The 27791-nt window shown below is 42.7% G+C and overlaps 1 protein-coding gene across 7 annotated transcripts in view; it reads left to right on the top strand.

Annotated features, from left to right (window-relative positions):
• Nucleotides 1–27791, top strand: part of arvcfb (ARVCF delta catenin family member b) — a 334691-nt gene that overhangs the window by 280106 nt on the left and 26794 nt on the right. For all 7 annotated transcript variants that reach the window (XM_061907096.1, XM_061907097.1, XM_061907092.1 and 4 more), the window contains 3 exons: nt 15798–15925; nt 22292–22442; nt 24747–24939. In XM_061907096.1, coding sequence (XP_061763080.1) covers nt 15798–15925; nt 22292–22442; nt 24747–24939 — 472 coding nt within the window. The remainder of the gene's footprint in view (nt 1–15797; nt 15926–22291; nt 22443–24746; nt 24940–27791) is intronic.

Below are 27791 nucleotides of genomic sequence, written 5' to 3'. Positions count from 1 at the left end.
ATCCCTAATTTTTTTTAAATTGAGAAACTTTGTTCTTACACTCTTTGACTATTTGCTCACGCAGTTGTGGACAAAGGGGTGTACCTCGCCCCATCCTTTCTTGTGAAAGACTGAGCATTTTTTTTTGGGAAGCTGTTTTTATACCCCCCCAGGTGCATGTCTTTGGAAGTGGGAGGAAGCCGGAGTACCCGTAGGGAACCCACGCATTCACGGGGAGAACATGCAAACTCCACGCAGAAAGATCTCGGGCCCAGAGAAGCCGGCAGCGTTTCTGGATGTTGTTGATAAATGGCATAGTAGAGCTTTAACTTGCACTTACAGATGTGGCGACCAACTGTATTTAGTGACAGGGGTTTTTCTGAAGTGTTCCTGAGCCCATGTGGTGATATCCTTTAGAGATTGATGTCGGTTTTTTGATACAGGGATCGAAGGTCACGGTCATTCAATGTTGGTTTGCGTGGAGTGATTTCTCCATATTTTCTGAACCTGTTGATGATAGATGTTGAAATCGCTAAATTTTTGGAAATTGAGAAACGTTGGTCTTACACTCTTTCACTATTTGCTCACGCGTTTGTGGACAAAGGGGTGTACCTCACCCCATCGTTTCTTGTGAAAGACAAAGCATTTTTTTGGGGAAGCTGTTTTTATACCCCTCCAGGTGCATGTCTTTGGAAGTGGGAGGAAGCCGGAGTACCCGGAGGGAACCCACGCATTCACAGGGAGAACATGCAAACTCCACACAGAAAGATCTCGGGCCCAGAGAAGCCGGCGGCGTTTCTGGATGTTGTTGATAAATTGCATAGTAGAGCTTTAACTTGCACTTACAGATGTAGCGACCAACTGTATTTAGTGACAGGGGTTTTCTGAAGTGTTCCTGAGCCCATGTGGTGATATCCTTTTGAGATTGATGTCGGTTTTTTGATACAGGGATCGAAGGTCACGGTCATTCAATGTTGGTTTGCGTGGAGTGATTTCTCCATATTTTCTGAACCTGTTGATGATAGATGTTAAAATCCCTAAATTTTTTTAAATTGAGAAACTTTGTTCTTACACTCTTTCACTATTTGCTCACGCGTTTGTGGACAAAGGGGTGTACCTCGCCCCATCCTTTCTTGTGAAAGACTGGGCATTTTTTATTGGGAAGCTGTTTTTATACCCCCCCAGGTGCATGTCTTTGGAAGTGGGAGGAAGCCGGAGTACCCGGAGGGAACCCACGCATTCACGGGGAGAACATGCAAACTCCACACAGAAAGATCCTCAACCTGGAATTGAACCAAGGACTGCAGGACCTTCGTATTGTGAGGCAGACGCACTAACCCCTCTCCCACCGTGGGGATAGGTTGATTGGCAACACTAAATTGGCCCCTAGTGTGTGAATGTGAGTGTGAATGTTGTCTGTCTATCTGTGCTGGCCCTGCGATGAGGTGGCGACTTGTCCAGGGTGTACCCCGCCTTCCGCTCGATTGTAGCTGAGATATGCGCCAGCGCCCCCCGCGACCCCGATGGATGGATGTTTTTATACCCAATCATGGCACCCACCTGTTCCCAATTAGCCTGCACACCTGTGGGATGTTCCGAATAAGTGTTTGATGAGCATTCCTCAACTTGATCAGTATATATTGCCACCTGTACCAACTTCTTTATCAGTTTGAACATCAAATATGTTGTCTTTGTAGCATATTCAACTGAATATGGGTTGAAAATGATTTGCAAATCTTTGTATTTCATTTATATTTACATCAAACTCAATTTCCCAACTCGTATGGAAACAGGGTTTTTACCTGTTATAATGGATTTAAGGTAAACGGAGATGGTTCTCGCCCGGAAAAGGGTGGAGTGCCATCTCCGGGTTGGGGAGGAGACCCTGCCCCAAGTGGAGGAGTTCAAATACCTAGGAGTCTTGTTCACGAGTGGGGGAAGAGTGGATCGTGAGATCGACAGGCGGACCGGTGCGGCGTCTTCAGTAATGCGGACGTTGTACCGATCCGTTGTGGTGAAGAAGGAGCTGAGCCGGAAGGCAAAGCTCTCAATTTACCGGTCGATCTACGTTCCCATCCTCACCTATGGTCATGAGCTTTGGGTCATGACCGAAAGGACAAGATCACGGGTACAAGCGGCCCAAATGAGTTTCCGGGTCTCTCCCTTAGAGATAGGGTGAGAAGCTCTGCCATCCGGGAGGAACTCAAAGTAAAGTCGCTGCTCCTCCACATGGAGAGGAGCCAGATGAGGTGGTTCGGGCATCTGGTCAGGATGCCACCCGAACGCCTACCTAGGGAAGAGTTTAGGGCACGTCCAACCGGTAGGAGGCCACGGGGAAGACCCAGGACACGTTGGGAAGACTATGTCTCCCGGCTGGCCTGGGAACGCCTCGGGATCCCCCGGGAAGAGCTAGACGAAGTGGCTGGGGAGAGGGAAGTCTGGGTTTCCCTGCTTAGGCTGTTGCCCCCGCGACCCGACCTCGGATAAGCGGAAGATGATGGATGGATGGACGGATGGAGATGGGATTTTAAAGCTATTTTATTTTTATTTTTGGGGGCGCTAATGAACTGACAAGTCCTCAACTCCAACAAAGTGAACAGTGTGGCGGTTAAGGTAATTAATTCTATAGTCTCCATTCTGTGAAATGTTCTCTAGAGCAGCAGTTTGTCGTTGCTGGCTCAGCTGTCCAGACCGAGTGAAAGAAAGCAACACTTGCACAGCCATCATGTACGATGTACATTAAACCGTACCATTGTGCAGTTTAATATTGACAACAAATGTAGTTAGTTATGAGATGCAAGAATATGCATCTGCCAATAACTGTTGCCATGTGTATTTGTGTAGGTTCTGGGATTGCCAGAGCCCTGGCATATAATCATTTGAAGCAAATTGATGGTGATTTTCTGTGTGTTTATAGGAAATTTCGCAACTTCTTTCAAAAGTCTTTCCCCCAGAAAATGTGTTAGTTAAGGTGGTGTCTCTCCAGGGGGGGAAGGGGGCGGACGGACGGTTAAGGATAGAGCCTCCTCCTTTATTTGGGCATTTCCTGACTACATTACATTACAATACACAGCTGCTTCTAAGGGGAGGTGGTCATAAATAGCTCTTGCACTCGGTTATAAACAGTTCAAAGAAAAGGTGACTAGTGCAAGGTCAGGTCTGCTCCCTCTCTGCTTTGCAGATCTCGGGTCGTGACAAGGTCTTCCTGTGGCTTTTCCAATTCCCATCGCACACTGCGGAGGTTTACAAGCGGCAGGCCTTTTGCCCGATAAGGACAAAGACAGCTTTTCTTTTCTCGCGGGGCAGCCTGAATTAATGGGAAAACAGGTTGTGTGATAACTTAAATACAACTATTCCGACAGTTCCCTTCAGCTGGAGAGAAAAATACAAGCATTACCCTGGCGTTGCAGCAGCTGCTGGCTGAAAGGGGTTCCCTTTTGTGCTAAAATAGTAGAGAAACTTCAATTGCCTGCAACATTCTGGTAACACTGGCCACCTGTGGTTAGAATACAGACGTGGAGGAAGTTAGAGATGTAAGAATCTGTGTAGCCTCCTTGTCTGTTTTTGGCAGTCTGTAGCTCCTACCCCAACTCCGACTTCCCCGTACCAGGATGCTTTTGTGGTCTCCAACTGACGGGCAGCAGTACAAGAGAGAGGCACACCCACCTTCTGCCTCCCTTTGTCAGCATCCAGTAAACTCAGGCCAACTGCAACGCGGAAATGCTAAAGTTCAATGCCCCAAGGCTATTCATCGAAGCGCCAATCTACAGTTCAGTCCAAATTGGTACCGGGGGGAGATAATGAAACTTTGACTCCTGGATGCTGTCCACCTAAAAGGACAAAGTACAAACCCCGTTTCCATATGAGTTGGGAAATTGTGTTCGATGTAAATATAAACAGAATACAATGATTTGCGAATCATTTTCAACCCATATTCAGTTGAATATGCTACAAAGACAAGATATTTGATGTTCAAACTCATAAACATTCTTTCGTTGTTGCAAATAATCATTAACTTTAGAATTTGATGCCAGCAACACATGACAAAGAAGTTGGGAAAGGTGGCAATAAATACTGATAAAGTTGAGGAATGCTCATCAAACACTTATTTGGAACATCCCACAGGTGCGCAGGCTAATTGGGAACAGGTGGGTGCCATGATTGGGTATAAAAACAGCTTCCCCAAAAAAATGCTCAGTCTTTCACAGGAAAGGATGGGGCGAGGTACACCCCTTTGTCCACAACTGCGTGAGCAAATAGTCAAACAGTTTAAGAACAACGTTTCTCAAAGTGCAATTGCAAGAAATTTAGGGATTTCAACATCTACGCTCCATAATATCATCAAAAGGTTCAGAGAATCTGGAAAAATCACTCCACGTAAGCGGCATGGCCGGAAAACAACATTGAATAACCGTGACCTTCGATCCCTCAGACGCATTGTTATCAAAAACCTACATCAGTCTCTAAAGGATATCACCACGTGGGCTCAGGAACACTTCAGAAAACCACTGTCACTAAATACAGTTGGTCGCTACATCTGTAAGTGCAAGTTAAAGCTCTATTAAACAAAGCAAAAGCCATTTATCAACAACATCCAGAAACACCGCCAGCTTCTCTAAGTCCGAGATCATCTAAGATGGACTGATGCAAAGTGGAAAAGTGTTCTTTGGTCTGACGAGTCCACATTTCCAATTTTTTGGGGAAATATTCGACATTGTGTCATCCGGACCAAAGGGGAAGCGAACAATCCAGACTGTTATCGACGCAAAGTTCAAAAGCCAGCATCTGTGATGGTATGGGGGTGCATTAGTGCCCAAGGCATGTGTAACTTACACATGTGTGAAGGCACCATTAATGCTGAAAGGTACATACAGGTTTTGGAACAACATATGCTGCCATCTTTTTCATGGACGCCCCTGCTTATTTCAGCAAGACATTGCCAAGCCACATTCAGCACGTGTTACAACAGCGTGGCTTCGTAAAAAAAGAGTGCGGGTACTTTCCTGGCCCGCCTGCAGTCCAGACCTGTCTCCCATGGAAAATGTGTGGCGCATTATGAAGCGTAAAATACGACAGCGGAGACCCCGGACTGTTGAACGACTGAAGCTCTACATAAAACAAGAACGGGAAAGAATTCCACTTTCAAAGCTTCAACAATTAGTTTAGTCAGTTCCTAAACGTTTATTGAGTGTTGTTAAAAGAAAAGGTGATGTAACACAGTGGTGAACATGCCCTTTCCCAACTACTTTGGCACGTGTTGCAGCCATGAAATTCTAAGTTAATGATTATTTACAAAAAAAACAATGTTTATGAGTTTGAACATCAAATATGTTGAAAAGGATTTGCAAATCATTGTATTCTGTTTATATTTACATCCAACACAATTTCCTAACTCATATGGAAACAGAGTTTGTAGATTGATGTAGTGAATAGTATGTCTTGCACCCCTTTAAGTCTTGACTGCTTTTTTTTTCAGTTTTGTTTACATGACTCTACCGCTCGGTCTGAATTTAATGAAGCTCCGAGCGTTGCAATTATTACTAAACTAGCGCGCGGCACTTGTGATACGGGGCGGCCTCTCCGTGGCTCTGCCTTTCAAGAGTCTTCATTAGTTCCCCATGAGGCTGCATATATTTATATAAAGACACATGAAAGGCAGCGAGGAGGTCAAATGTGCATAAGATGCAAATGTGGAACGAGACGCACCTGTGAATTCCACATTAAAAGACGACGTAAATAAAGTAGATTGTGTCTGTGGCGAGCGGCGGGTCCCATTGGTGTTCCAATTATTTGTTTTTTCTCTTGTCTTAGATATTTTTCTTCTACCACACGCAAGACAAAACAAACGTACAATATTCAGTGTTTTCCCCAGGATATTTATTAGTTAAGGTGGTGTCTCTCCAGGAGTGTAAGGAACAGTGTAATTGAGCCTGTCGCCACCATCATGTCTCCATCTACAGACTGTGGTGAAGTAGGCCGGCTTCGTCGCATGAAGAAGCCCACAATTTTTGGTTGTGTTTTCCACTCCGTATGCTGAATGGCAAATTATATATATCTCGATATTTTTCCCGTAAAGTAAAAACAAAGCACAAAACAGTCCTAGTTACCTGAGATACTAAATATGTCATTATTATTACTTAGTAAGTCAGAATTTTGACTTACTAATTTACCAAGTCAAAATAATGACTTACTAAGTCAAAATAATGACGTAAAAAGTCAAATTAATGACTTACTGTAAGTAAGCTTTTGGAATAAGCATTTGAAAAAAAAAGAGTTTAAAATGAATCCAAATGCTGACACATGTTCAACTCATCATGCATAGCTCGTTTGGTAGAGCGGCCATGCCAGCAACTTGAGGGTTGCAGGTTCGATTCCCGCTTCCGTCATCCTAGTCACCGCCGTTGTGTCCTTGGGCAAGACACTTTACCCACCTGCTCCCAGTGCCACCAACAATGTAACTTAGATCTTGGGTTTCACTATGTAAAGCGCTTTGAGTCACTAGAGAAAAGCGCTATATAAATATAAGTCACTTTATTACAGCATATTGGAAGTTTGTAGTTCATTTTTACTATGTAAAGGTTTTATTTTCATCAACATGTGATAGCAGGGACCCTGCCATTCAAAACCGAAAGTAAGTCAATATTTATTAATTTGACTTAAGTCATTATTTTGACTTAGTAAATATTGACTTACTAAGACAAAATAATGACTTAAGTCAAATTAATAAATATTGACTTACTAAGACAAAATAATGACCAAGTCAACTTAATAAGTGAATTAATACGTCAAATTAATAAGTCAAATAATAAATCAAATTAATAAGTCAAAATAATGACTAAGTCAAATTAATGACTTACTGTAAATAAGCTTCTGGAAAAAAAAGAGTTAAAAGTGTATATATATATATATATATATATATATATAAAAAATTATTACAATTATTATTTTTTTTTTAATTCGAATTAGCTAGTTTTTGTATTCATTTTTTTCAGGTGAATTTTGAACTTTAAAGAGTCGAAATTGAAGATAAACTATGTTTCAAATTTTAATTTTTATTTTTTTCCTGTTTTATCCTCTTTTAAACCGTTCAATTAACTGTTTTTTTCATCAATTATTCTCTACAAAAAAGCTTTCGTAAAAGGGAAAAAAAAGTATGACGGAATGACGGACAGAAATACCAATTTTTTTAATATATATATATATATATATATATATATATATATATATATATATATATATATATATATATTAAAAAAATGCATATTTCTGTAAAAAAAAGTATGACGGAATGACGGACAGAAATACCAATTTTTTATACTGTATATATATATATTTATATATATATTTAAAAAATGGGTATTTCTGTAAAAAAAAAGTATGACGGAATGACGGACAGAAATACCCATTTTTTAAATATATATATATATATATATATATATTTAAAAAATGGGTATTTCTGGAATGACGGACAGAAATACCCATTTTTTTAATATATATATATATATATATATATATATATATATATTAAAAAAATGGGTATTTCTGTCCGTCATTCCGTCATACTTTTTTTTCCCTTTTACGAAAGCTTTTTTGTAGAGAATAAATGATGAAAAAAAACAGTTAATTGAAAGGTTTAAAAAAGGATAAAACACGAAAAAAAAAAAAAAAATAGAAACATAGTTTATCTTCAATTTCGACTCTTTAAAGTTCAAAATTCACCTGAAAAAAATGAATACAAAAACTAGCTAATTCGAATTTTTTTAATGAAAAATTATTTTAATATATTTTTTTTAAGACTTTACTTTCTATACCCCCATCTGTATACCCGTCATCCTTTATCTTGTTTGAAAAAAAAATACAAATAAATAATGTAGGGATCGTTTTGAGGCAGAGGCTTGTACATCTTTGATTGATGAGCATCGCTTTTTGACTCGCCGGGGCCACGTCTCGATGTGTTGGCGGCTATATGTGTTTTGGTATAGCTTTGCATCCTTGCCTCTTGTGACGTCGGAGTCTGCGCCTCTCCCTGGTCGAAAAAGACCTCAACGGCGTGATGGTTGCGTAGAAACTCCTCAACGGTCACAAAGGCGGAAGAAGGCTGCAGCAAAGAATGGTCCACAATTGTCTTTGGTCTCCATGCCATTGGACCCTGGCCTTCTCTTTGCCAAGGACAGTGTGGTGGCAGTCTGTGCACCGGTCTCCCCAATTTGAAAGTTTCCAGGCACAGGCAATCCCACCAACAGGAGGACAATCATACTGGTTTCCAGTGATCGCCGACGAGCTTTGCATCCTGTCTGTTGCACTTAGAGCTAACCTTCCCAAAGGAAAACGAAAGGTCGAGTCAGAGAAGAGTCACCTATCAGTTAATCCATTATCATTTACCAGTCTGCCTCAATGCCACCCCTTACCCTTAATTGCAATCGATACGGAACTACTTACACTATTAGTTGTGCAACTTTCCACCGTGAATCATTTAAAGGCCTACTGAAATGAGATTTTAATATTTAAACGGGGATAGCAGGTCCATTCTATGTGTCATACTTGATCATTTCGCCATATTGCCATATTTTTGCTGAAAGGATTTAGTAGAGAACATCCACGATAAATTTCGCAACTTTTGGTCGCTGATAAATAAGCCTTGCCTGTACCGGAAGTAGCAGACGATGTGTGCGTGATGTCACGGGTTGTGGAGCTCCTCACATCTGAGTATTGTTTACAATCATGGCCACCAGCAGCGAGAGCGATTCGGACCGAGAAAGCGACGATTTCCCCCATTAATTTCAGCTAGGATGAAAGATTCGTGGATGAGGAAAGTGAGAGTGAAGGACTAGAAGAAAAAAAAAAGACAGGGCAGTGGGAGCGATTCAGATGTTATTAGACACATTTACTCAGATATCAATCAATCAATGTTTATTTATATAGCCCCAAATCAAAAATGTCTCAAAGGACTGCACAAATCATTACGACTACTACATCCTCGGAAGAACCCACAAAAGGGCAAGGAAAACTCACACCCAGTGGGCAGGGAGAATTCACACCCAGTGGGACGCCAGTGACAATGCTGACTATGAGAAACCTTGGAGAGGACCTCAGATGTGGGCAACCCCCACCCTCCAGGGGACCGAAAGCAATGGATGTCGAGCGGGTCTAACATGATACTGTGAAAGTTCAATCCATAGTGGCTCCAACACAGCCGCAAGAGTTCAGTTCAAGCGGATCCAAGACAGCAGCGAGAGTCCCGTCCACAGGAAACCATCTCAAGCGGAGGCGGATCAGCAGTGTAGAGATGTGCCCAACCGATACACAGGCGAGCGGTCCTTCCTGGGTCCCGACGAGCGGTCCATCCTGGGTCTGGACTCTGGACAGCCAGTACTTCATCCATGGTCATCGGACCGGACCCCCTCCACAAGGGAGGGGGGGGGGGGGGCATAGGAGAAAAAAGAAAAAAAGCGGCAGATCAACTGGTCTAAAAAGGAGGTCGATTTAAAGGCTAGAGTATACAGATGAGTTTTAAGGTGAGACTTAAATGCTTCTGGAAAATCCCTTATCTGCTTATTGTGTTACTAGTGTTGTAGTGAGGTTATACTGTCGTACCTGAAAGTCGGAGGGGTGTGGTGACCGCCAGTGTCTCTGAGGGAAGCCACGCAGCTGCCTCTTTGACAGGTGCATGAGGAACGACGCAAGCTCCAATCATGTCTACGTAAGAGCCGACTTATTACCACAATTTTCTCACCGAAACCTGCCGGTTGACATGTGGTCGGGATCCATGTTCGCTTGACCTCTCTGTTCCATAGTAAAGCTTCACCTTCGGGAATGTAAACAAGGAAACACCGGCTGTGTTTGCGTTGCTAAAGGCGGCCGCAATACACCGCTTCCCACCTACATCTTTCTTCTTTGACGTCTCCATTATTAATTGAACAAATTGCAAAAGATTCAGCAACACAGATTTTCTTATTTAAACGGGGATAGCAGCTCCATTCTATGTGTCATACTTGATCATTTCGCCATATTGCCATATTTTTGCTGAAAGGATTTAGTAGAGAACATCCACGATAAAGTTCGCAATTTTTGGTCGCTGATAAAAAAGCCTTGCCTGTACCGGAAGTAGCAGACGATGTGCGCGTGACTAATCTAATTTGTTACTATTGTAATCTTAAGTCACGGCAGCTCTGACGAGGGACCAAGCAGTGTGGGTGGGGAGCGTTTCCACAGAGTGTTTCAAGAGCAGTCAACCTGAAATGCAGGTGTCAGGGACGGATGCGGAAATACATTTTTACAACAAAGTTCTTAAGCTTAGTGATATATATCGGATATATCAGATTGTAAGTGAGGTTTTTTTCCCCCTCACTTACATATTTTGATGTGTTTGTTGCACTTTTGTTGCGTTTTGCTTGATCGAAAGGCGGTGTTGTCAATATTCAGTGTTTTATCGTTCATAGTTCATATTGTAAAGCCCACATTCTTTATTTTCATGTACATTCTGAGTGTCTCGTTCAGTGAAAAAAATGTACAATTCCATTCTGTTTTTTTAAGAGAGTCTCTCATAACTTGTTTAGCATTCAATCAGACATTATTGTGAGTTTTTGTATTAGTGTTCCTAAAAATCAGATATATCGGCCGCCAGACACATTTTTTTCTCTAAATTTGGCCCCCGGAGTTAAAATAAATGCCCAGGCCGGCCTAACACGATTAGTAATAAATAATTCCGCTGGTAATCAGTGTTAACCCTCCTATTATGTTAAGGGTCAATTTGACCCATTTCAGTTTTTGTGTTGATCAAAGTACTGGTTATCCTTTCTTTTTCTTGCTGAAATTTGGTGACTTTTCCTCATCTAGGGTCATGAACTGGTGTGTAAAATCTGAACACTTTGTTGAGTACTGGAATAAATTGCAGAGTTTGTATACAAAGATGATGTTGCGGGTCATTTTGACCCAGACACTTTAATGTGGGTAAATAGCTAAAATAAACAAGTCTCTTTGATGTACTTTTTACTTTGATGTACAATTGTTTGTATTTTGATTGTCTCTGAGACCCAGAGCCAGGTGTGTGAAGCGAGGGAACTTTCTCAAACTTGTCCTTGTCACTGTTCTCATGTCATCTCTTTGACAAACTCACCAAAAATGAGCTCCAGAAGGATGAGATCTGAGGAGACAAGGACAAGTGTGAGAAAGTTCCCTCTCTTCGCACACCTGGCTCTGGGTCTCAGAGACAATCAAAATACAAACAATTGTACATCAAAGTAAAAAGTACATCAAGGAAACATGTTTATTTTTGGATCTGAACAGCTATTTACCCACATTAAAGCGCCTGGGTCAAAATGACTCGCAACATCATCTTTGTATACAAACTCTGCACAAACATTCCACTACACAACAAAGTGTCCAGATTTTACACACCAGTTCATGACCCTAGATGAGGAAAAGTCACCAGATTTCAGCAAGAAAAAGAAAGGATAACCAGTACTTTGATCAACACAAAAACTGAAATGGGTCAAATTGACCCTTAACATAATACAATTGGAATAAAAAATGTATTGTATGTCACTTTTCTAAATGTTTATATAACCTAAAATAAAATTGTTATTGGTTTAACCTGTTTTCTTGATTATTTTGAGTGCATTAACACAGTACGGGTCAAAACGACCCGCAACATAATCAATGTCATTTTTTCCAACATAATACAAGGGTTTAAAATAACGTACAACATATAAAACAGTCTCATGCATTATAATCCATCCATCCGTTTTCTACCGCACCTGTTCTAGAAGTCGCATCAGTAGTAAGAACTACTTTATTTATTATTGGTTAGCTTCAGAATAAAAATGTTATTAAAAAAAAAGACTTATTATACTCTAAAAATGTTGGTCTTTCTTAAAAAATGCATGCATTTAGTTGTATTCAGTGTTAAAAGATATTATATTGCTCTCAAGGTAATACACTTTAAAATATTTGGCTTTCATGGCTCTCTCAGCCAAAAAGGTTCCCGACCATCCATCCATCTATCCATCTATCCACAAATCTTCTTCCGCTTTTCCGAGGTCGGGTCGCGGGGGAAATAGCCTAAGCAGGGAAACCCAGACTTCTCTTTCCCCAACCACTTCGTCTAGCTCTTCCCGGGGGATCCAGAGGCGTTCCCAGGCCAGCCGGGAGACATAGTCTTCCCAACGTGTCCTGGGTCTTCCCCGTGGCCTCCTACCGGTCGGACGTGCCCTAAACACCTCCCTAGGGAGGCGTTCGGGTGGCATCCTGACCAGATGCCCGAACCACCTCATCTGGCTCCTCTCCAGCGGCTTTACTTTGAGTTCCTCCCGGATGGCAGAGCTTCTCACCCTATCTCTAAGGGAGAGACCCGCCACCCGGTGGAGGAAACTCATTTCGGCCGCTTGTACCCGTGATCTTATCCTTTCGGTCATGACCCCAAAGGTCATGACCATAGGTGAGGATGGGAACGTAGATCGACCGGTAAATTGAGAGCTTTGCCTTCCGGCTCAGCTCCTTCTTCACCACAACGGATCGGTACAACGTCCGCATTACTGAAGACGCCGCACCGATCCGCCTGTCGATCTCACGATCCACTCTTCCCTCACTCGTGAACAAGACTCCTAGGTACTTGAACTCCTCCACTTGGGGCATGGTCTCCTCCCCAACCCGGAGATGCCACTCCACCCTTTTCGGTGCATCCCTACTTTAAAATATTTGGCTTTCATGGCTCTCTCAGCCAAAAAGGTTCCCGACCCCTGTTGTAATATGTATATGTGCTTTGCTATGGAAGTTGTTTCCCACTCCAGACTGGGCCCCCTTAGCAGCCCAGTCTAGATTTTATTTTTTTAACTCATCCTTCCCCAGCGTTTTACCTTTCTCCCCATCTTTGTGGCGACCCATCAACGTTCCTGGTCTGTAACCCTGTACTCTGTTTGTTTGTCTCATCTTGAATGGGTTTGTGCTGAAAACGAAGTTTTGTTGTACTTGTGCAATGACAATAAAGACCCGTGCTAGCCTATCAGACCCACAGTGTAGTAGTACTACTCTCAGAGATTGTGTGATTGTCTGACCAGATGCAGTCACTATCACTATCTTTGTACTCCTACCACAAGCGAGATGGATGTTGTCATAAATAATGTAAGACTCTGCAGTCCTGCTAAAAGCTCACAATAACCTTGACAAAACAAGCGATGCATACTCCAAAAAATCCCCAGCACTCATTGCGTATTTTGATCACCGGTAAAATGACTACAATCTCTTAAAGCTTTGATTTTCCATGCCTGGGCCTGCTTCTGTCTAATAGCTGATAATGTAATTATGTTTCCATCAGAGGGAAGCCTAATGATTGACTGAGTTGTAGAAAGTGTGAGCGGGATTAGCGGCCTCCTCAAACGCTGGCTTTGCAGAGGCTGGCTGGGTCAATAATATCTTTCTCATGTTCTTCTCGTTTGTCATGCCAAAGTATTTCCTGTCATTATGCAATAATATATTGTCAGAGGGGATATTTGTTGTTTTACAAACCTCAAACGCAGTGAAGTTGGCACGTTCTATAAATGGTAAATAAAAACAGAATACAATGATTTGCAAATCCTTGTCAATCGATATTCAATTGAATGGACTGCAAACGTTCGAACTGGAAAACTTTATTTTTTTTGCAAATATTTACTCATTCGGAATATGATTCCCTGCGATGAGGTGGCGACTTGTCCAGGGTGTACCCTGCCTTCCGCCCGATTGTAGCTGAGATAGGCGCCAGCGCCCCCCGCGACCCCGAAAGGGAATAAGCGGTAGAAAATGGATGGATGGATGGAATATGATTCCTTCAACATGTTTGAAAAAAAATGGCACTAGTAGCAAAAAAGACTGAGACAGTTGAGGAATGCTCATCAAACACTTATTTGGAGCATCCCACAGGTGAACAGGTGGGTGCCATGATTGGGTAAAAAAAAACAACTTCCATGAAATGCTCAGTCGTTCCCAAACTAGGACGGGGGCGAGGGTCAGCACTTTGTCAACAAATGCGTGAGCAAATTGTCAAACCGTTAAAGAACAACATTTCTCAACCAGCTATTGCAACGAATTTAGGGATTTCAACATCTAGTTCAGGGGTCGGGAACCTTTTTGGCTGAGAGAGCCAAATATTTTAAAATGTATTTAGTGCGTCTGCCTCACAAGACGAAGTTCCTGCAGTCCTGGGTTCAAATCCAGGCTCGGGATCTTTCTGTGTGGAGTTTGCATGTTCTCCCCGTGAGTGCGTGGGTTCCCTCCGGGTACTCCGGCTTCCTCCCACCTCCAAAGACATGCACCTGGGGATAAGTTGATTGGCAACACAAAATTGGCCCTAGTGTGTGAATGTGAGTGTGAATGTTGTCCGTCTCTCTGTGTTGGCCCTGCGATGAGGTGGCGACTTGTCCAGGGTGTACCCCGCCTTCCGCCCGGTTGAAGCTGAGATAGGCGCCAGCACCCCCCGCGACCCCGAAAGGGAATAAGCGGTAGAAATGGATTTCCCTAAGAGACATATAATGTTTTTTTTCAACACTGAACACAACTAAACGCGTGCATTTTTAAGTAAGACCAACATTTCCAGAGTATAATAAGTCTCTTATTCTTTGTAATAACATTGTTATTCTGAAGCTAACTGTGGAGGGGGGCGTGGCCTGCGAGCCTGCAGCAAAGCGGGATGTTGCCAGGACCGGCCTCGAAATCAGCGACAGGTGCATAGAAGGCCCACCTGGGCCTTTTTATCTAATCACCTGTTATAAGCGGCAGCCAGGAGGAGAGACAGGGTTGGGGTTGGGGCTGGAGCCAGAGCACGAGTGAGGAGGAAAGAGAAAAAGACAATTGCTGGAAAGCAACTGAGAGACTAATTGAAAAAATATTTTACCCTAAAACAGGCTCTCATGTGGTGCTTGGTGGTCTGAAGAACCCCCCGGAGGGCAAGCCCAACACTAACCAATAATAAATAAATAACTTCTTACCATTAACGCAACTTCCGGAACATAAAAATGCATGAGAATGTTTTATATTTTGAATGTTATTTTTAACACTATGATTACAAGTGGAATTATTCATTACTTATCATGTCAAGCAATGTCAGCTCAGATTCATCCGAGAGCCAGATGCAGTCATCAAAAGAGCCACATCTGGCTCTAGAGCCCTAGGTTCCCTACCCCTGATCTAGGCTCTGTAATATAATTAAAAAGTTCAGAGAATCTGGGGAAATCACTGCACGTAACATTGACCTTGGATCCCTCAGGCGGCACTGCATCATAAACCGATATTAGTGTGTGAAGGATATCACCACATGGGCTCGGGAAACCACTGCCAGTAACTACAGTTTTCGCTACATCTGTAAGTTCTAGTTAAAACTCTACTATGCAAAGAAAAAGCCATTTATCAACAACACCCGGAAACGAAAACAGCTTTGCTGGGCCCGAGCTCATTCAAGAAAAATGTTCTGTGGTCTCACGAGTCCACATTTCAAATTGTTTTTTGGAAACTGTGGACGTGTCCTCCGGAACAAAGAGGAAAACAACCATCTGGATAGTTATAGGCGCAAAGTTGTGATAGTATGGGGGTGTATTAGTCCCCAATGCATGGGTAACTTACACATCTGTGAAGGCACCATTAATGCTGAAAGGTACATACAGGATTTGGAGCAACATATGTTGCCATCCAAGCAACGTTATCATGGACACCCCTGCTTATTTCAACAAGACAATGCCAAGCCACCTGTTACAACAGCGTTGGGTTTTGTATTTCCCCAATCAGTAAACAACAATCAGTGTCATGGTTGTGTGATGTCTTCATGTCGCATTTTGTGTGTTTCCATGCAGGTTTTGAGTTGCTGTATCAGCCAGAAGTAGTCCGGCTCTACCTTTCTCTCCTGACGGAGAGTCAGAACTACAACACCCTCGAGGCCGCTGCGGGTGCTCTGCAGAACCTCGGTGCCGGACAATGGACTGTGAGTGGAATGGTGGGAGGGTACACATCTTACAGCAACAGCGGAATCAATACCGGTACTCAACTGTACCAATTAACAGTGTACGTTTTACCAGGGGTCCTTGTCGGTGCGTGTTGTGTGAATCTTTCGCCGAATCCAAGGGGCAAGGTGAAGAGGTCAGTCAGCAAGGGTTGGAGAGAGGCAACGATGTCCGTGTCCAAGCAGGGGTCGAGGATCGAGGGAGGCGAGGAGAGATCTGGGTGGAGGTCGTGAGGCAAGACACGATCACGGGCAACAGGGAAGACATGTGAAAGATAGGCTACGTTCTGGCAGAGGGGTCCGCTGGCTTTTATGCCGCTCCCTCTCATTAGGACCAGGTGTGCTGATTCACAATTGTCTGCAGCTTTGTTGCTGAGCGCGAACAGGGGCATGTCTTGGCAGACTCAGCTGCTGGAAAAAAGCGGGTTTGAGTCCTTGTTGTCATAAAACTGTGCAGTCCAGGTTATATATATTGTCTCATTTGCAAGTATTATATAGTAGAGTTTGCATGCAGTTGCAATTACAAGAGGTTAAAAGGCAATAGTCTATAGACCAGGGGTCACCAACCTTTTTGAAAGCAAGAGCTACTTCTTGGGTACTGATTAATGCCAAGGGCTACCAGTTTGATACACACTTAAATAAATCGCCTGAAATAGCCAATTTGCTCAATTTACCTTTATTAAATAAATCTATATATATAGAAAAATGGGTATTTCTGTCCGTCATTCCGTCATAATTTTTTTTTCCTTTTACAGAAAGTTTTTTGTAGAGAATAAATGATGAAAAAAACAGTTAATTGAACGGTTTAAAAGAGGATAAAACACGAAAAAAATAAAAATAAAAATTTGAAACATAGTTTATCTTCAATTTCGACTCTTTAAAGTTTAAAATTCACCTGAAAAAAATGAATAGAAAAACTAGCTAATTCGAATCTTTTTGAAAAAATAATTTATGGAACATCATTAGTAATTTTTCCTGATTAAGATTAATTTTACAATTTTGATGACATGTTTTAAATAGGTTAAAATTCAGTCGGCACTTTGTTAGAATATATAACAGCTATATTTCTAACAAAGACAAATCATTATTTCTTCTAGATTTTCCAGAACAAAAATTTTAAAGGAAATTCAAAAGACTTTGAAATAAGATATAAATATGATTCTACAGATTTTCTAGATTTGCCAGAATATTTTTTGGGGAATTTTAATCATAATAAGTTTGAAGAAATATTTCACAAATATTTTTCGTCGAAAAAACAGAAGCTAAAATGAAGAATTAAAGTAAAATATATTTATTATTCTTTACAATAATAATAATAATAAAAAAATACTTGAAAATTGATTGTCAGAAAAGAAGAGGAAGGAATTTAAAAGGTAAAAATGTGTATGTGTTTAAAAATCCTAAAATCATTTTTAAGGTTGTATTTTTTCTCTAAAATTGTCTTTCTCAAAGTTATAAGAAGCAAAGTAAAAAAATAAATGAATTTATTCAAACAAGTGAAAACTAAGTCTTTAAACTATTTTTCTTGGATTTTCAAAATCTATTTAAATTTTGTCCCTTTTAGAATAAAAAATGTCGAGCAAAGTGAGACCAGCTTGCTAATAAATAAATAAAATTAAAAAACTTGAGGCAGCTTACTGGTAAGTGCTGTTATTCAAGCTATTTTAGAACAGGCCAGCGGGCGACTTATCTGGTCCTTACGGGCGACTTGGCGCCCGCGGGCACCATGTTGGTGACCCCTGGTATAGACTAAGGTGTGTTGCCTAGCTAGGAAATTGTCTTTGCTATAAACTTGTTACCAACGCTCTCTTAGTGTTTATAATGTAAATAAAGCCAGACTTGCGCAATTTTTCAGGATTTATGCAGATCCCAAATACCGATCAGCAGGTACCAGAATGTATGAAAAGTTGCTTTTGCATCATATTGCCAAACAAAACACCAGATAATGTCTTACCTTATACACACTCTGTAATACATTGTATGCTTCTGATGATTAGGGATGCACCGATTAATCGGTAACCGAATATATTCGGCCGAATATGGCAAAAAAAAAGCCACATTCGGCCTTCGGTGGAATGAGTTGAAAACAAGGCCGAATAGTGGCGTGTGACGCAATTTTTTGACGCGGTGACGTTGGGATATGTTGTGTACCTGTATAAGTGTATGAGGTTACAATGTTGTGTACCTGTATAAGTGTATGAGGTTACAAGCACACACTTATTTGAGATTTACTTGAGCCTTCTGTTTACATTATTAGCATATCTACTGTGGCTAAGCAGACTTTTGCCAAAAGGACAATAATTCATTTGTTGTGGGTTTATCCACTTTAATGCACTTTATTTTTTTTGGAATGCATGTTTTGTTTGAAGGCTTAATATAAATGAAAAGCAAAGGCTACTGGAATATTTAGAAAAATGTCAGTATTCAATGAAAAATGACTTTATTTGAAAAACATGTCTAAATATTTATTCTAGGCTATTTATGCAATATAAAAAAAAATTGTGAAAAACTGCATTCATTATTCGGTATTCGGTATTCGGCCTTCGGCCAAGCGTTTAAGTTTTATTCGGCTTCGGCTTCGGCCACAAATTTTCATTTCGGTGCATCCCTACTGATCATCAATCAATGTTTATTTATATAGCCCCAAATCACAAATGTCTCAAAGGACTGCACAAATCATTACGACTACAACATCCTCGGAAGAACCCACAAAAGGGCAAGGAAAACTCACACCCAGTGGGCAGGGAGAATTCACATCCAGTGGGACGCCAGTGACAATGCTGACTATGAGAAACCTTGGAGAGGACCTCAGATGTGGGCAACCCCCCCCCCCTCTAGGGGACCGAAAGCAATGGATGTCGAGCGGGTCTAACATGATACTGTGAAAGTTCAATCCATAGTGGCTCCAAGACAGCAGTGAGAGTCCCGTCCACAGGAAACCATCTCAAGCGGATCAGCAGCGTTGAGATGTCCCCAACCGATACAGGCGAGCGGTCCATCCTGGGTCCCGACGAGCGGTCCATCCTGGGTCTCGACTCTGGACAGTCAGTACTTCATCCATGGTCATCGGACCGGACCCCCTCCACAAGGGAGGGGGGGGACATAGGAGAAAGAAAAGAAGCGGCAGATCAACTGGTCTAAAAAGGAGGTCTATTTAAAGGCTAGAGTATACAGATGAGTTTTAAGATGAGACTTAAATGCTTCTACTGAGGTAGCATCTCGAACTGTTACCGGGAGGGCATTCCAGAGTACTGGAGCCCGAACGGAAAACGCTCTATAGCCCGCAGACTTTTTTTTTTTTTACTGATGATCGATGAGAATATCTGCAGGCAGAATCAACATTTATTCCACTTAAAGCCGTAAGTGTGTGTATCTAACTTGCAGGCAGCAGTGAGTTATGGACAGGAAACGGTGGGTGTTTTTATACACAATCTCTGTTTTTTAATCCTGTACACCGCAGCATTATAATGGGGAGTGTTTCAGTTTGCATCAATATGTGAACGCACCCATCAAGCGGGTGAAATCAGTGGTCAGCAGGCCCTTCTGGCTCCTCGGGGAAAATCACATGAGTGGGTGATTTCATCCCCCGGCTTCCTTGTCACATTTTAGCCTCTCCATAATTCATCTGTAGTGATTTTTCCAGCAAAGGTGGCCATTTTAGGACAAATCAGTTTGTGCATGTTTTTTTCCTGCGGAAGCCGATCAGAGGGGTCCCCGAGCCGGACTCGGGAGAAGGTCGAGCTGCTTATAAAATTTGTCACATCTGAATGCCGGACTAAGCCGGTGCTCTCTCTCAAACCCTGCTGGTCTGCACCACCGGATGTGGTCCGCTTGCAAGGCTGACTACTGCCCTCTTGTGCTGACTGTTATTATGACGCTAGCTTTCAGAGGGTAGGCTCAGACAAGAACCAATTCCATGTCAAATGCAATATTTCAAGTGTGTATTATTGTTCAATCAATCAATCAATCAATCAATGTTTATTTATATAGCCCCAAATCACAAATGTCTCAAAGGACTGCACAAATCATTACGACTACGACATCCTCGGAAGAACCCACAAAAGGGCAAGGAAAACTCACACCCAGTGGGCAGGGAGAATTCACATCCAGTGGGACGCCAGTGACAATGCTGACTATGAGAAACCTTGGAGAGGACCTCAGATGTGGGCAACCCCCCCCCTCTAGGGGACCGAAAGCAATGGATGTCGAGCGGGTCTAACATGATACTGTGAAAGTTCCATCCATAGTGGCTCCAACACAGCCGCGAGAGTTCAGTTCAAAGCGGATCCAAGACAGCAGCGAGAGTCCCGTCCACAGGAAACCATCTCAAGTTCAGCTAAATGTGTTGGTTTTCTGACATGGACTTGTTTCTTCAGCATTGTCCACGCATTTAAAGTCACTGTAACCTTAATTCTAGCCTGATTTAGCCATTCCTTTACCACTTTTGACATGTGTTTGGGGTCATTGTCCTGTTGGAACACCCAACTGCGCCCAAGACCCAACCTCCAGGCTGAAGATTTTAGTTTGTCCTGAAGAATTTGGAGGTAATCCTCCCTTTTTATTGTCCCATTTAAAGTACCAGTTCCATTGGCAGCAAAACAGACCCAGATTGCTTCTGGAGCAACGGCGATTGTATTGTACCATATGTCCCGGCAATAAATCTGCGTTCAAAAGACTCCGGCTTATTAGTGATTCCTAGAGCCCAAAAAAAGTCTGCGGGCTATAGAGCGTTTTCCATTTGGGCTCCAGTATTCTGGAATGCCCTCCCGGTAACAGTTCGAGATGCTACCTCAGTAGAAGCATTTAAGTCTCACCTTAAAACTCATCTGTATACTCTAGCCTTTAAATAGACCTCCTTTTTAGACCAGTTGATCTGCCGCTTCTTTTCTTTTTTCTCCTATGTCCCCCCCCTCCCTTGTGGAGGGGGTCCGGTCCGATCACCATGGATGAAGTACTGGCTGTCCAGAGTCGAGACCCAGGATGGACCGCTCGCCTGTGTATCGGTTGGGGACATCTCTACGCTGCTGATCCGCTTGAGATGGTTTCCTGTGGACGGTACTCTCGCTGCTGTCTTGGATCCGCTTTGAACTGAACTCTCGCGGCTGTCTTGGATCCGCTTTGAACTGAACTCTCGCGGCTGTGTTGGAGCCACTATGGATTGAACTTTCACAGTATCATGTTAGACCCGCTCGACATCCATTGCTTTCGGTCCCCTAGATGGGGGGGGGGGGGGGTTGCCCACATCTGAGGTCCTCTCCAAGGTTTCTCATAGTCAGCATTGTCACTGGCGTCCCACTGGATGTGAATTCTCCCTGCCCACTGGGTGTGAGTTTTCCTTGCCCTTTTGTGGGTTCTTCCGAGGATGTCGTAGTCCTTTGAGACATTTGTGATTTAGGGCTGTATAAATAAACATTGATTGATTGATTGATTGAACGGCGTGCGGAGGGGGTAGGGGGGTGGATTGTAAATGCCCATTGTCTTGGGTGTGTTGATGTAGTGTCCATAGGCCTGGGGCCATTCTGCATGCAAGTAAAGGTTCGACTCCGGATGTTGTTGAGGAGGGAGGGAGGTCAAAAGCGTCCATCATTGAGGTGTCCTTGGGGGGATGTTTTCAGAGCAGCCTGCTCCTGTCGTTGCATCAAGAACATTCGAGGGGAGTCAAATCGTAGATTAGCATTTTTGTTTTTCCGCGAGCAGACATTAAAATGGCTTGTCTGTTCTATTCGTCCATGCTGGCTCGTCCTTCTTGCATGGTAACCTCTCAGTCCATGGCGATGCAAAACACGCTTGACTGTGGACACCGACACCTGTGTTCCATTGCAGACCTGCCTTTTAGTGTCTCTCGGTTGACTCTTGATCCTCCTGACCAATTTTCTCTCAGCAGCGGGTGATAGCTTGTTTTTTCTTCCTGATCGTGGCAGTGACAAAACTATGCCATTTACAGTTTACTACCACCACCATGCTTGACGGTAGGAATGGTGTTCCTGGGATTAAAGGCCTCAACTTTCTCCTACAAACATATTGCTGGGTTTTGTGGCCAAACAGCTCAATTTTTGTTTCATCTGACCACAGAACTTTCCTCCAGAAGTTCTTATCTTTGTCCATGTGACGTCATGAGTTGTAGAAATGATTGGAAACTCAAGACAGCCATGACATTATGTCCTTCACAAGTCTATTTAAACTTTTGACCGCGACTGTAAGTCTGAACGTGTTCATCCTATTTGAGTGTGCTAATCAATTGTGCAAAGATTGTGGTGAAGTTATTTCCCAATTCCTTCTATCATACCATGAAATGAAATTTTAAAATGATAAAAGGCGCTCACGCATTACTTTCTGCCTACCTTTTAGTGGTCTAACTACATCCGGGCCACCGTGCGCAAAGAGAAAGGTCTCCCCATCCTGGTAGAGCTGCTGCGATCCGACTCCGACAAGGTGGTCCGAGCTGTGGCCATCGCCCTTCGCAACCTCTCCATTGACCGCCGCAACAAGGACTTAATTGGTAAGCACTTTTTTCTATGAATTTTCCCCTGAATACTTGCCACTCAATGTCAAAAAATGCTATATGATAGTACTTTGGGGTACAGTGCCTTATTACTAGGATTATACTACCTTCATATATCTGACTTTTACAACTTGTCAACATGTCCGTATTTCTTTTTTTAGAGGACCTACCTTTGGTTGCACTGTAAACTGACTTTTATGTACGTTGTTGCGTTTGGACCAGATGTTCCTCCAAGGGAATTTAAGTTGCTGGTCAATCCCAAGTTCTTTCAATGACACATAAAATGAGTTTAAATGATCACCCAGAACAGAATAGGTATTTTGCAATTTATGCCAAAGCTTTGGAGAGACCAACCTAAAAACAACACATTCAATTCGTGTCGCCTAGTTGATCTGAAAACCTTACGGAAGCGCTGTCTTTTTCAATATCTCCCTTACCCCCACCCACCGGAACGAATACACATGTCTATCGTCGTCCTTAGCTGGGCACAGGATGAGATAAGAAGGGAGTATTGCTACTCCCCACATTCCTAAAGCCAAGGTTAACTTGCAGTGTACCATAGGCATCACATTATAAAATAGAAAGAGTACAAATGGAAAACACTAGCTATTTCAAATATGACTATAGAGAGAAATAACTCTTAAATATGGATGTATGTAGATATTTATCTCCGTCAGCGTTTATTTACAAGTTACGATGCATAAAAAAAATCCATCCGTCATCAAGTCTTTCATAATGATTGTGAACGATAGGCACAATTTCAAAAAAAGTGCAGTTCCCGTTAAAGTCCCATAGCAGCAATAACATTATAAAATGATGTTGCTGAATAGACGATATGTCTAATGTATTTAATCTCCGACTGATCGTTCACAATCATTTCAAGAGATTAATTATACCTCGGGGGCGGCATAGCTCGGTTGGTAGAGTGGCCATGTCAGCAACTTGAGGGTTGCAGGTTCGATTCCCGCTTGTGCCATCCTAGTCACTGCCGTTGTGTCCTTGAGCAAGACACTTTAGCCACCTGCTCCCAGTGCCACCCACACTGGTTTAAATGCAACTTAGATATTGGGTGTCACTATGTAAAGCGCGTTGAGTCACTTGAGAAAAGCGCTATATAAATACAATTCACTTCACTTCACCTCTCAATCAAAAAAATCTAAACTGCATTAAAAAAAAAATGTCAACAATACTTTATTTACGTTCCGTAACCCGTGGCAACCATGTCATTGGCAGTAATTACAACTACTGTTATCACTGTAGGACGAGGAAAAGCTAAACATGCTTCACTACACACCATTTGTGGATCTACACCTGACATCCACTGTAATGATCAATCAATCAATCAATGTTTACTTATATAGCCCTAAATCACTAGTGTCTCAAAGGGCTGCACAAACCACCACGACATCCTCGGTAGGCCCACATAAGGGCAAGGAAAACTCACACCCAGTGGGACGTCGGTGACAATGAGGACTATGAGAACCTTAGAGAGGAGGAAAGCAATGGATGTCGAGCGGGTCTAACATGATACTGTGAAAGTTCAATCCACAATGGATCCAACACAGTCGCGAGAGTCCAGTCCAAAGCGGATCCAACACAGCAGCGAGAGTCCCGTTCACAGCGGAGCCAGCAGGAAACCATCACAAGCGGAGGCGGATCAGCATCGCAGAGATGTCCCCAGCCGATACACAGGCAAGCTGTACATGGCCACCGGATCGGACCGGACCCCCTCCACAAGGGAGAGTGGGACCAAGTACAGGAACGTATCTATCAATATATTTTATCGTCACAAAATCTTTTTTCTTTCTAAAATTGACAACATCCCAATAAACATATGTTCAGTATTTTAACATAAAAGTGTGTGATTGTGAGGCATTAAAAGCCACAAAATGCAACGGGTCCATCAGACCCACAAACGCTGGCTGAGTAACAACAATATGAACATTACACAAGGATTAAATGCATTTTTAAATGTGCAGTTAAATTAATGTGCAGGAAACTTTTCTATATTAAAGAACATATTTTTTAGTTATTTTTATCATGCATTTGTGCATTTTATTTCCCGGGGACACAATTCGGTGCAGGGTCCCATAACCTACTAAATCCGGGTATAAATCAGTTTTAATAGTTTTTTCATGTTTCAACAACTGTCCAGGTAAAATCTGCTATTTTATTGATTTTGCAGCAGTCCTACAATGTCTTAACAAAGAGGAATTTGCAAAGTGTGGTCCACATTTCTAGTTTGTCAGTGCAACATAATACCGAAACTGTTTACAAATGTGTTTCCCTTTTCATTAATAGGAAGTTATGCCATGCGGGACTTGGTCAGTAATTTGCCAAGCGGACAGCAGCGACCAGCCAAGAACTTGGAGGAAGACACGGTGGTCGCCATCCTCAACACCATCCATGAGATCGTGACGGACAGCTCCGAAAACGCTCGCTCCCTCATCCAGGCCCAGGCCATCGAGAAGCTGGTGGCGATTAACAGGACCAGGTATGGCTTTTTGTCTGTTCCGTCATAGGTCAGGATAGGACTTTGTTGTCATTGCACAAGTACAACGAAACTTTGTTTTCGGCACAAACCCGTTCAAAATGAGACAAACAAACAATGTACAGGGTTACAAAACAAGAACGCTAATGGGTCGCCCGTTAATGTTGGGGAAAACTTAAAACGCTGGGGAAGAAGATGAGTATAAAAATACAATCTAGACTGGGCTCCTAAAGGGACCCAGTCTGGAGTGAGAAAAAAACCTCCATGCCATGCACACATAAACATGTTACATGTAATCACTACAACTCGCAACAGACGGACGGACGGGCGGGGGGGTTGGGACCCTGGAGGTCGACTGCATCTATAAAGCGCTGCCAGCCGTACATCACCCCGAAGGGGAATCAAGCAGTGTATAAGCCCATTGTCTTGAGTGTGTTGATGTAGTGTCCATAGGCCTGGGGCCGTTCTGCAAGCAAGCAAAAGTTCAACTCCAGGTAAATAAATGATAAATGGGTTGTACTTGTATAGCGCTTTTCTACCTTCAAGGTACTCAAAGCGCTTTGACAATACTTCCACATTTACCCATTCACACACACGTTCACACACTGATGGAGGGAGCTGCCATGCAAGGCGCCAACCAGCACCCATCAGGACACAACGGACGTGACGAGTTGGTACTAGGTGGGATTTGAACCAGGGATCCTCGGGTTGCGCACGGCCACTGCGCCACGCCGTCCCAGGTGTCGTTGAGGAGGGAGGGAGGTCAAAAGCGTCCATCATTTAGGAGTCCTCGGGGCGCTGTTTTCAGAACAGCCTGCTCCTGTTGTTGCATCAAGGCCATTCGAGGGAGTCGAATAGTAGATTAGGATTTTTGTTTCTCCGCGAGCAGACATTATGATAGCTTGTCTGTTCATGCTGGCTCTCATATCCAATTTTTCCCTTTCAACAAACTTTTCAATGATGCGATCCATCTTGCGATCCAGTTCAGAAATCGCCCCAGTCTCTGATCCCACAGCCCGGCCCAAACCTTCCATTGCGACGAACAGCCCAATTTGATTGATTGATTGATACTTTTATTAGTAGATTGCACAGTACAGTACATATTCCGTACAATTGACCACTAAATGGTAACACCCGAATAAGTTTTTCAACTTGTTTAAGTCGGGGACCACGTTAATCAATTCATGGTACAAATATATACTATCAACATAATACAGTCATCACACAAGTTAATCATCATAGTATATACATTGAATTATTTACATTATTTACAATCCGGGGGGTGGGATGAGGAGCTTTGGTTGATATCAATCAATCAATCAATCAATGTTTACTTATATAGCCCTAAATCACTACTGTCTCAAAGGGCTGCACAAACCACTACGACATCCTCGGTAGGCCCACATAAGGGCAAGGAAAACTCACACCCAGTGGGACGTCGGTGACAATGATGACTATGAGAACCTTGGAGAGGAGGAAAGCAATGGATGTCGAGCAGGTCTAACATGATACTGTGAAAGTTCAATCCATAATGGATCCAACAAAGTCGCGAGAGTCCAGTCCAAAGCGGATCCAACACAGCAGCGAGAGTCCCGTTCACAGCGGAGCCAGCAGGAAACCATCCCAAGCGGAGGCGGATCAGCAGCGCAGAGATGTCCGCAGCCGATACACAGGCGAGCAGTACATGGCCACCGGATCGGACCGGACTCCCTCCACAAAGGAGAGTGGGACATAGAAGAAAAAGAAAAGAAACGGCAGATCAACTGGTCTAAAAAGGGAGTCTATTTAAGGGCTAGAGTATACAGATGAGTTTTAAGGTGAGACTTAAATGCTTCTACTGAGGTAGCATCTCGAACTGTTACCGGGAGGGCATTCCAGAGTACTGGAGCCCGAACGGAAAACGCTCTATAGCCCGCAGACTTTTTTGGGGCTTTGGGAATCACTAATAAGCCGTATTGTATGTCACTTTTCTAAATGTTTATACAACCTAAAATAAAATTGTTATTGGTTTAACCTATTTTCTTGACTGTTTTGAGTGCATTTACACAGTGCGGGTCAAAACGACCCGCAACATAATCAATGTCATTTTTTCCAACATAATACAAAATGCAACCTATAATCCAGTGCACCTTATATATGAAAAAACATTCAAAAAATAGAGCATTCATCACCTTAAATGCTTCTACTGAGGTAGCATCTCAAACTGTTACCGGGAGGGCATTCCAGAGTACTGGAGACCGAACGGAAAAAGCTCTATAGCCCGCAGACTTTTTTTGGGCTTTGGGAATCACTAATAAGCCGGAGTTTTTTGAACGCAGATTTCTTGCCGGGACATATGGTACAATACAATCGGCAAGATAGGCTGGAGCTAGACCGTGTAGTATTTTATACGTAAGTAGTAAAACCTTAAAGTCACATCTTAAGTGCACAGGAAGCCATCTTGCTTTTTTTTTATCAGAACTTCAGTCATCAACAATTGCATCAACAGAGAAATGTGGACATTGAAACAGTGTCGGTCTTATTTAGTAGGATATGTACAGCCAGCAGAGAACATAGTGAGTTCACATAGCATAAGAACAAGTATATACATTAGAAGTACATTTGAGTTGTTTATAATCCGGGGAGATGGGATGTGAATGGAGGAGGGTATTAGTAAAGTGTTGAAGTTGCCTGGAGGTGTTGTTTTAGAGCGGTTTTGAAGGAATATAGAGATGCACTTACTTTTATACCTGTTGGGAGTGCATTCCACATTGATGTGGCATAGAAAGAGAATGAGTTAAGACCTTTGTTGGATCGGAATCTGGGTTTAACGTGGTTTGTGGAGCTCCCCCTGGTGTTGTGGTTATGGCGGTCAT

The sequence above is a fragment of the Nerophis ophidion genome, linkage group LG07 (genome assembly GCF_033978795.1).
Source record: "Nerophis ophidion isolate RoL-2023_Sa linkage group LG07, RoL_Noph_v1.0, whole genome shotgun sequence".
In the NCBI taxonomy this organism is placed as follows: domain Eukaryota; kingdom Metazoa; phylum Chordata; class Actinopteri; order Syngnathiformes; family Syngnathidae; genus Nerophis; species Nerophis ophidion.
Note: the sequence above shows the minus strand (reverse complement) of the source record. Positions and strands in the feature narration are given on the sequence as shown.